This window comes from Chroicocephalus ridibundus, chromosome 8, assembly GCF_963924245.1.
Source record: "Chroicocephalus ridibundus chromosome 8, bChrRid1.1, whole genome shotgun sequence".
NCBI classification, from domain to species: Eukaryota; Metazoa; Chordata; class Aves; order Charadriiformes; family Laridae; genus Chroicocephalus; species Chroicocephalus ridibundus.
This window is the reverse complement of record NC_086291.1, coordinates 13,956,621-13,966,760: the sequence shown is the minus strand read 5'-3', so window position 1 is coordinate 13,966,760 and position 10,140 is coordinate 13,956,621. Positions and strand designations below refer to the sequence as shown.

Below are 10,140 nucleotides of genomic sequence, written 5' to 3'. Positions count from 1 at the left end.
CGACCGCTCGTGCTGCTATGGAAACATCGCGAGCCTCTCCGCCCTCCCCCCCCGCCCCCCCCCCCCCGCAGTCAGGCGGGAGGGGCGGGGCCGGTCGAAACGCCGCGAGGGTTCTCCGCCGTTCTCCGGCGCCCCAGTGAAATCTCGGCCCCAGATCTCGCGAGGTTACGCTCCGCTCCCCTCCTCCCCCTCCGCCCCCCCCCCCCCCTCCCCGAGCACGATGCCGCGCAGGAATGTGAAAGGCGCCCGCCCGCCGCCATTTTCTTTCTTTCTTGGCAGGCAGCGAGCGGGGCAGGAAGCGGTGGCTGAGGGAGCATGGCGGACTATTCCACGGTGCCCCCTCCTGCTTCGGGCGCGCCTGGGGGAGGCGGCGGTGGAGGTGGAGGAGTGAACGATGCCTTTAAAGACGCGCTGCAGAGGGCTAGGCAGGTGTGTGTGTGTGTGTGTGTGTGAGGTGGCCCTGACAAATCAATGGGCCCTCCAGTCCCAGGGCCTGCAGGCAGCAGCTGGCCAGGCCGCGGGAGGAGTTCGCGGGCTGCGCCCGGGCGGCGCTGGGCTCTGAGGAGACCCGAGGAGGGGTCCGCTCCGCCGATATCTGTCCGTGAGGCGGGTGGGGGGGAGTTCTGTCCTGTCCCCTCGTCCCCCGCCTTCCCTTCCCTTCCCGGCCGGGGAAAGCTTTTTCCAATCAGTCCCCGGCTCCCTCCGCTCCGCCATTGTCCGTGGTGCCCCGGCCCGGCGGGATCCCCGCCATGGTGGGGCGGTGGGGGCGAGGGGAGCGGTGGGGTGGCGAAATCTCGGCCGGCGACTAGCGGCGCCTTATCGGTAGCCTGGCGGGCTGCTGGGGCGGCGGACGGGCCGGAGGGAGGGCGGCTCCCCCCCGCCGCCCGTATTGTGTGGCCCGAGGCGGCCTGGGTGCCCGCTAACCTGCTCAGACTGGTTGGGAAGCGCCGCGGCCTGCGGAGCGAGGGCGTCCTCTAAGGAAGTTTTGTATCCCCAAGTTTTATTTGTAACTCTTGCACCACGGGCGATGTTTTCATTATTTCTCGGGCAAAAAAAAATAAAATAATTCGCCTCGTCTAGTAATAAACCGTCGCGGTTGTGGCAATATTTGAAGAGCCGGTGTAGTCGGGATTACTAAGGTTTGAATTAGTTCTAGTAGTCAGGCCCTCTGAGATACTGCAGTGTTTTGTGAAGAATAGGTAGAAAAGGAAACGTCCCTTTTAGAAAAAAGTTTCTGGTGTTTTAAGGGGTGGGTTTGCGGTTGTTTTTTTTCCACCGATGGAGAAAATACAGGAAACTTTGCTGTTAAAGGATGAGCACAGGTCTCCTTGAAGACGTTAAAAAATAAAACTTATGTGAGCAGAACTGTTTCCACCAGCAGCCTTCTCTTTACTTTTTTGGAGTTATTTTAATATGCATTCTCTAAATTGCTTAAAATCGTTTAGAAGATCTGGAATTAGTGAGGTCTGACTGATTTTTTTTTTATTATTATTATTTTTTTTTTTTACTCACAACATCTGCCTTTTGTTTAGATTGCAGCAAAAATCGGGGGAGATGCTGGCACATCAATGAATTCAAACGACTACGGTTATGGAGGACAAAAAAGACCTCTTGAGGATGGAGGTATGCGCTCGTTAACTGCTGCATTTCTTTTTGTTGAGTGTGGCCATGGTGCCAGAACGATTGCAGGTGGTTTTTTTGTTCGTGTTTTTTTTTTCCCATAGCACAGCATAAAAACATCTTGTTCTCTTTATAGATCATGACATGCTTTTTCATTTTCAGTTGAATGGGGAAATTTGTTTTAAACCATTGTGCTCTAACATGAAGTGAATGTAAGCCAGTTTTAAAATGTTTTAAATGTGGCTTAAACACTGTAAAGAGGAAAAAGTATCCTGGGGAGGGGGGCAGATAAATTAATGGTTGAGAAACGCTTACACAGGTATGTCATTTAAGTCTATTGTTGTGTAGGACTGATTACAGTTTGCAAATTACAATTAGAGTAGGAAGTGATCACTCCTTAAATTCGATTGTTTCATATACTTTATTACTGCACAGCTTCAAATAAAAGTATTAATGCATTTCATTGTAAAAGCATAGGACTTTAAAAAAAGACAGGAAATTAAATTTTCTACCTTGTACACACTTTTGCTTGGTCTAATATTTAAGCCTATAGCATGTGTGAACCCTGCTAAGATCATACTTAAGTCGTCTAACTTGTTGCAGCTTTTTTAATTTGCCTTATATTGGAGTAAAGTTTTCTCCTGAAATGTGTGTGTGTCGTCTTCTGTCTTTTACTAAGCAGCCAGTTTGAACTTAACAGGGTTTGATATGTTTAATATACACACAAAATCGTGGCTAAATTACGGAAAGAAATCTCTGAGCTTGTTGAAATGTTCTCATAGGTCTCACAAAAGAGCAATGGCTTTTTTTCCTTTAAAGAGGATTGAAACTCAGTCTACAGAATGTAACTAAGGCTTTATATCAGGAGTTCTTGTGTCCTGTAATAAAGTTGGGGTTTTTTTTTCTATTAAGGGTGAGGTTTTTAATATACAAAAATGAGCTAATGATGCTTCAGATGATATATGTAATGTATTCTTTTTATTTTATGTGTAGATGGCTCTTGGACAAGTCCGAGCAGTACAACACACTGGGAGGGAATGCCCTCTCCTTTTAAAGGCAGGAATTTTTATTTATTACCTGTGTTTAGTATGTAAACATGACATAAACTAGTGGATCTTTCTGGATTGACACAAATATTTCTTGGAATATGTGTCTGAGTTTTTGCTGCACATAAATTATGGTGGTTCATATAACCTTTATTTTGGGGTGGGAATAAAGCATCTGAAGTTTATCTTTTCAGATATAGGTTAATTGTGCCTTTTATTCCTTTACTGTACAGAAAGGATTTGGATGGTAGTGATGTAGTTGCTTTGAATCTGCTTTTTTTTTGAAGTTTTATGCTATGAAATGCTTGATATTTGGATAGGAATTTCATATCAACATTCGGATTGAGATTACATTGCCATGTGATACTGTTGTATTTTCAGATGTTTGATCTAGATTTGTCGTCATTGTCAGAATTTTTTTTATTTAAATCATTGTTGATTTTTTGGTATGGATTTGATTTTTTTTTTCTTTTTTACTATAGAAGCATCATTAGCTTGAGCAACCAACAGAGCTAAACTTTGTTCCTTGTCTTAGTTAAGTTTCAGTGACTGGGTATCTATGAGCAATCTACAATGTGTTCTGAAAACTGCCTTTTGTTAAACTACTGAATAGATAATATGGAAAAACCTAACATCTTTTCAGCTACGCTAACCAAGTGCTAAGTGTTCGTGAGATTCTTTCTTTTATTCAGATGATCAACTCCCTGAAATTGGAGGAAAAAAAAAAAGAAAAGGAAAAAAAAAAGGAAAGGGGGACTAAAATACACTGGAAAGTTGCAATTCACACTAAAAGGTGTAAACACTTCTTGAATTTCTTGGCAAAAAAAATTTAAAAAATCTTAATTTTGCAGATCAACCAGATGCTAAGAAAGTTGCTCCTCAGAATGACTGTAAGTAATTTTTATTTTGTTGCCAAAAAAACCCTAAACAAGTGTGTAACATTGTCAGAACAAGAATTTGAAACAGTGTTCTGGTAGGTGATCCTTGAATCAGTAGGATCAAAAGAGTGGCTGGGGGTTTATGTCTTATTTTCTTGAAGAAGTGTGAGTCTGCTTTGTAAAACTGACAATGTTGTTAGCAACAGCTGAGAATCTTTTTAGCTGTTTTAAAATCTCTTGATAACACTTATTAAAAAGTCAACTTGGACAAAAGTTGATACAGTTAAGTTTTATTACCAAAGGAGAAGCTTAGTTGTAAATTATGCTACTTGTTTGAATTTAATTGTAACGATATTTGTTTATAGCTTTTGGAAATCAGCTACCACCGATGCATCAACAGCAAAGGTAAGAGTTACACTAAAAGGAGTTTTCATTTTTACTGAAAGAAAGCATTGTCAAGAAATTTCTCTGAAAAAGTGATATCAATGTATGAAGCAGTTACTCTCTATCTGTGTGATTGGTTGAAATTTAGCTTCAGCAAGTCCCAAGACAAACACTTAAAATGCATCTGCATTGCTGTCTCTCTTTCTTGTCGCAACCTAGGCTGTGCATCAAGCTTAGTAAAAGGAAAATGCATTACTGGTTTTTACTACTTTAGCATAGGTAGCATAAACAGAAGCTGGAAGTAGATGTGAAAGGGAAAGGGCTGACGCTATCCTGTAAACAAAAAAGAAAGCTAATGGATTAACAAAATAAAAATAAAAAAATAAATTTGGATTTAACATAGTGTATTGCTCAGTCAGCTACATTTGATACAACTTAGTAGTTTTCTCCGCTTGTTTCTTCCCTGAACAACCACATGCAACTATTATGCTTTGGTTGGTTTTGGTAGATGAGATGCTGGAATTCGTGTATTTTCAACGTACTTTGGTGGATATGCAGATGAAACTTAAATGCTACACTAGCTTTTTCTGTACCACACATCTGTTAATAGTGAAGAGGATGAAGGAAAACTTAGATCAGTTTGTATGATACTTGAAATTTTTGTGGTCACTTTTATATATTGTTAGTTTACTTAGTACTGTGCTTGCATAATGACTTTTAAAATGAAGGGGAGGCAAGTAAGCCAGGGTGATGGTGGGGACACTAGCTTTCTTAAATTTAATGGTGGGATATATACAAATTTAATGCCAGCTTGGTCTCTGAATAGTCATTGTGTTCTGTTTGTAGGTCTGTGATGACAGAGGAGTACAAAGTTCCAGATGGGATGGTTGGATTCAGTAAGTAGTGTGGATGTGGTGGTGTAGTGTAGTGAGGGATGTTAGCAGTTGCTGATAATACAAATAATCTTTCTATATTTTCTTTCTCCAAGTAATTGGCAGAGGTGGAGAGCAGATCTCACGTATACAGCAAGAGTCTGGCTGTAAAATACAGATTGCACCTGGTAACTATTTGTGGATCTTTTTTCTTTGTTTATTTTGGTGGGGTTTTTTGGTAGAAAGTTCAGAAGGCTGATCATTGCTTTTAATTGCCTGAACCTTCATTTAAGGTATATTTTAGTATTTTGTGCTAATTGTGATTATCATGATCTGAAGAAATGTAAAATGTTGTGATTTTTCACTTGATTATTCTACTTCTGTGAAGTTACAGTAGTTTGTATATTATGTTTAATTTCATAATCTGTTTCTGTCTTAACTCTACTGCTAAATTGGTTTTATTTTATGACCATAGATAGTGGGGGCCTGCCTGAAAGATCATGTATGCTAACTGGAACACCAGAGTCTGTTCAGTAAGTAAAACAAATGCCGTATGTTCATATTTAATGGTGCAATACACTTCATTTTTTAGATCTAAGTATAATATCTAGATTGTATGTTTATAATATTATGTTTTTCCTCTATTAAAGAGGCAGTCTGGTGACAATTAAATGTACGCGTAAGAAAAAAGGCCCTGAACCTGCAGTCAGGTCCCTCAACATACTTGGAATGTTAAGACAAAAATATGGAACTTAAACGTTTTTTGAAGTCCAAATCTTGTTGTGGGTAATACTTATCTAACCACGCACTGATTTCATCTTGAGAATGAAATGCATGAATGGATACTAAAAAGAAATGTGTGCTAAAAAGAAACTTCTTTATTAACCATAAATTGGAAGATCACAGGGAAAATATGGATAATCAATAACGTGTAAGAGTAAGAGTTGCTCAAAGCCCAGCTCATCAGAGTTCTTAAATGTCTTTGGTACAAATTAATGTATACCAAAAGTTATGAAAGTGATGAGTGTGTAATACCTATCAAAAAAGTTAACTTTTATCTTCCTGTGTTCAGGGAAGAGGATGATAGCAGTGAGAGCGCTGGGGTTTTTTACTGGCACAGAGGTTATATAACCTCTTGAAGACCAACTTATCCTGCGTTTGCTAGGAAAGGTCTTAAGTGTAGTTAGTATATTTGCTATTACGTTGCTTATGTTAGCTGCTCTCACTTCACATTTGCCGGTAAGGCCTGCAGGTACATGTTTTCCTTTAGGAAAGCAGACTGGCATTCTTCTCTTATGTTGCAGCCAAGCAGGCTCCTGTTAATGAAGTCATTCCTTTATGGGAATTTTCCTTCTAATTATAGTTTATTCTGCTCATACATTAGAGGGAAGAGTTTTTAACTAATGTTAGCACTGTAATCATGGTTTTACTCTGATGGCAGCTGACTTACGTGTGTGGTGAAGCTGTACTTGCTTTTGTCCACTATCCTGGTAATGGTTACAAGTACAAATGTTCTAACTTTGCATGCTGAATCAAAAATAGATCTGCCTTAAGAATGGCTATTAAAAAATTAAGGAAAAATTACTGTGAAATGAGGTATTACCTGAATTACTACTGAAATTAGGCAAAGTTAGAAAAAGCTTTGTCTGGTCATTTTTGTTTGTTTATTAATGCACTAAAAAGGGTAAATTATAACAATTTCATATCTTCTAATTGACACAGATTATTTTTAAAATATTTTAAAGGACAAGGTTTCCATATTTTTTTTCTGAATTATGGTTTGATCAATGTAACTATTCAGGGGTGATGGTCATGTTTGAGGAGGTAACTTTTACTTATGTGTGTTGGGTAAAGACCACCTTTTGTATTCTGACATTGGGGTGGTTTTAGGTCTACCACATTATCTTCCAGTTAGTTTCTTAAGTTACTGTTACAGACTTGCTGAGTTTGCCTCATATTTCTTAGTGAGAGTAATTATATTTCTTCTACAGAAACTTTTCAGATGAAAAAAAAAAATTCCAAGCAGAATAGGTGTGGGCAAGTGATACTTGTAGGAATAAATGTATTTATAAATGTATGTATTTCTTAACAGATCAGCAAAAAGATTACTTGATCAGATAGTTGAAAAGGGGAGACCTGCACCTGGCTTTCATCATGGCGATGGACCTGGAAATGCAGTCCAAGAAATTATGATTCCAGCAAGTAAAGCAGGATTAGTTATTGGAAAAGGTGGAGAGACAATTAAACAATTACAGGTATACATGTATCTTCTTTTAAACATATGATAATATCCAATTTGGTTTTGAGTGGGTATTGACCTGCCTTTTGTGAAATAGGAGCGAGCAGGTGTCAAAATGGTCATGATTCAAGATGGTCCACAGAACACTGGTGCAGACAAACCCCTTAGGATAACTGGAGACCCTTATAAAGTTCAAGTAAGGAGCCCTTCACAGTTCAGAGCATTTTAAAATCCATTCTGATGTTTCATTACCTAAATGAACTTTTATTCTTCTTTTAGCAAGCCAAGGAAATGGTGCTGGAGTTAATTCGTGATCAAGGTGGCTTTAGAGAGGTGCGCAACGAATATGGGTCAAGAATAGGAGGAAATGAAGGGATAGACGTAAGCATGGTTGAAAAACTTGTTCCCTGTATTTTGAGATGTTAACATTAAAATGTAATGGTAATACCACTGGGTAATATCTGGTAATACCACTGAAAGCTCCTAACCAGATTCCAAAAGTGGTTGTGGCATGTAAGTATTACTTGATCATTGCTGAAATTTTGACTTTAAATGGTGTGCAGCATTCACTTTACATTAGTAGCAGTTCTGAACTGTTTCAACTAGCTGGAGTTTTTTATCAAATAAGCAAATAACCTTTATGGCTAAGTATATAATGTCATTATAGAAATTGGACTTTGGCCTTTACAGAAGAATACTTACCTATTTTGCAAGTCATGAGTTTATAACTGTTCATCAGAGGTGAGGCTGAAAGTTCATCTGCTAGAATCTGCATTTTAGGCCCATTAGAACTCTTGTTCTTTGATTGCGAGAAGCATAATGGTCATTGGAGTAGCTGCCACTATGAGAACCTGTAGCGCATGGGATCTCTTTCTTTTTGATCCCTTTGTCCAGTATTTGCTAGGCTTATGACTTGATACTAAGTTTCACACTTCAAAAAGCCTTAAGTCGCATAGGGCTGGCCCTAGTTTACCCTTCTAATATGTGACGCTTTGTGTGAATTTGGTGGGAATGTTTGCATCATTGACATACTGACTTATTTTTTTTCCTCTCTAAGGTCCCAATACCACGATTTGCTGTAGGTATTGTAATTGGAAGAAATGGAGAGATGATAAAAAAGATTCAGAATGATGCTGGTGTTAGGATCCAATTTAAGCCAGGTTGGTCATATGTCTGTAAGTTTTTGTGAATTGAGCGTAAATTTACTGGTAACATATACTGGAATAGTTCATTTTTATTCCAGATGATGGAACAACTCCAGATAGAATAGCCCAAATCACAGGGCCTCCTGACAGATGTCAGCATGCTGCAGAAATTATTACAGATCTCCTTCGAAGTGTTCAGGTTGGGTAATATGTTGTTTCTGTTTAAAATCTCCTGCCAGACTTTTGGAAAGACTTAAAATTTTAAAAATGAGCGTGTAACTAAATAATTTAATGGTATCATGTGAATCTAGTTCGAAGTTCAGTCTGGAGTATGTTTGCTGTTATGGTTTTGCAAGTGTCAGGATGATATTGATAATACTGATTTGAAGTCATGGTAGTTCTTGATCTGGCTGGTTTTAGAACTACTACTTCTGTTGTCTTGTATTAATAGCCAATATGTGGTTACTTTGGGTTGTGATTCATGTTTAAAAGACAGTTTTATCTCTTCTGTAAAAATACCGCTTTAACTATAGAAACTATCTGAGTAGGAAATCGGGGGTTTGTCTTGACAAATGATGTGATGTAACCAGTTGGCATTAATAATTTGTTTGCAGTAATACTTATAGAATGTGCTAATTTGTTGCTTTTTCTCTTTAGGCTGGTAACCCTGGTGGACCAGGACCTGGTGGTCGAGGAAGGGGTAGAGGCCAAGGCAACTGGAACATGGGGCCTCCTGGTGGATTACAGGAATTCAATTTTATTGTTCCCACTGGCAAAACTGGATTAATCATTGGCAAAGGCAATATATCTTATATATATATGTGTATTTATGTGTAGTTTAAAATACTCCCAGCTTTTCTATTTGTACAAATAGCCGTACTAGAGAGATGTTTCAAGAGAAGCCTTTGCAAATATTTTCACGTACAGTAGAGCAACATAATACTGCTAAATCATAACACTCGTAATATTCTTTTCAGATCTTCCTCACCAAAGCGCATACCCCAGTAGTTTTAAGTCAAGAACCAATCAATTTATCTAACCCTTTTTTTTTTTTTTTAAAGTAGTAAGTACTGAGTTATGTTGTTAGTGTTTGGTAGATTCTTAAGTGATGTATCTTATAATTAACTTGCGTTTGATAGTGCTTGATTAGCCTAATGTTACTGCGTCTGTAACTCACTTTTAAAAACTCATTTTCACATATTCGAGTGAAGATCTTTTACGGTGGGATCCTTTAACAATTTTTTATGTGTGTGTTTATTACAATAATTACTTCTCAAACAATTTTGTTTTAAAAATAGTGTACTGTATGCTTCTAAATGAAACGCTTGAGTTATCTTATCTCTTGTTTGTAATGTGTTTTCCGACACAACAGACAGGCTGACATAGTTCAGTTCTTGCCCTGGGAGGTTGATGGACTTTTTTGGTTTGGTTTGGGTTTTTTTGTTTTTAAATGCCAAACGACCCCTGTTTTGAAAACTTTGTGTGTACTAATGATAAAATTAACTTCTCAGGATCCTATAAGAGGAAGAACTAGTTTAGGGAATTTAACTTTCTGGTTTTAGTGCACTGCAAAAAATGTGGACTTTACCAGCTGGTCAGGTTCTGGTTGTTTTTTGTCATCTGTGCTTGCCTACTGCTTTATAGGGAGGTTAGGCTTTAAGGTTGTATTTACTGATGACCGTGTGTATCGGTTGTTATTTGTGTCTAATCTTACATCTTTATATGAATGCAAAAAATCCAGGCAACATTGTAGGAATTCTTTACTGTTCTGAGCAACAATATTGTGGTCTTCTAATTTTAAAAAATAACTTATTTTTAGTGGTTTATTGAAATCAAAGCTCTATACTACACTGAAGAGGTTTTTTTTTAGTTACTGTTAGAATGTTCTTGTATGGCTGATAAGAATAGGTGTCTTCTCACTTCTCTGTCTTCAGCTTCCGTGCAGTTGACTTTCTC

At 38.5% G+C, this 10,140-nt stretch overlaps 1 protein-coding gene across 12 annotated transcripts in view; it reads left to right on the top strand.

Annotated features, from left to right (window-relative positions):
• The first annotated feature begins 216 nt into the window (after positions 1–216).
• FUBP1 (far upstream element binding protein 1) overlaps positions 217–10,140 on the top strand; it is a 44,471-nt gene continuing 34,547 nt past the window's right edge. For 10 of the 12 annotated variants that reach the window (XR_010072229.1, XR_010072227.1, XR_010072230.1 and 7 more), the window contains exons 1-13: positions 217–429; positions 1,533–1,623; positions 3,518–3,556; positions 3,910–3,949; positions 4,775–4,824; positions 4,917–4,988; positions 5,276–5,333; positions 6,893–7,055; positions 7,137–7,235; positions 7,319–7,420; positions 8,097–8,199; positions 8,283–8,383; positions 8,842–8,983. Coding sequence is in view for 5 of the 12 variants with exons in the window: in XM_063343704.1 (XP_063199774.1) it covers positions 316–429; positions 1,533–1,623; positions 3,518–3,556; positions 3,910–3,949; positions 4,775–4,824; positions 4,917–4,988; positions 5,276–5,333; positions 6,893–7,055; positions 7,137–7,235; positions 7,319–7,420; positions 8,097–8,199; positions 8,283–8,383; positions 8,842–8,983 (1,174 nt within the window). In the remaining 7 variants the exon portion in view is untranslated. Of the gene's footprint in view, positions 430–1,532; positions 1,624–2,613; positions 2,677–3,517; positions 3,557–3,909; positions 3,950–4,774; positions 4,825–4,916; positions 4,989–5,275; positions 5,334–6,892; positions 7,056–7,136; positions 7,236–7,318; positions 7,421–8,096; positions 8,200–8,282; positions 8,384–8,841; positions 8,984–10,140 lie in introns of all 12 variants that reach the window. The other 2 variants (XM_063343706.1, XM_063343705.1) reach the window with 2 other exon arrangements.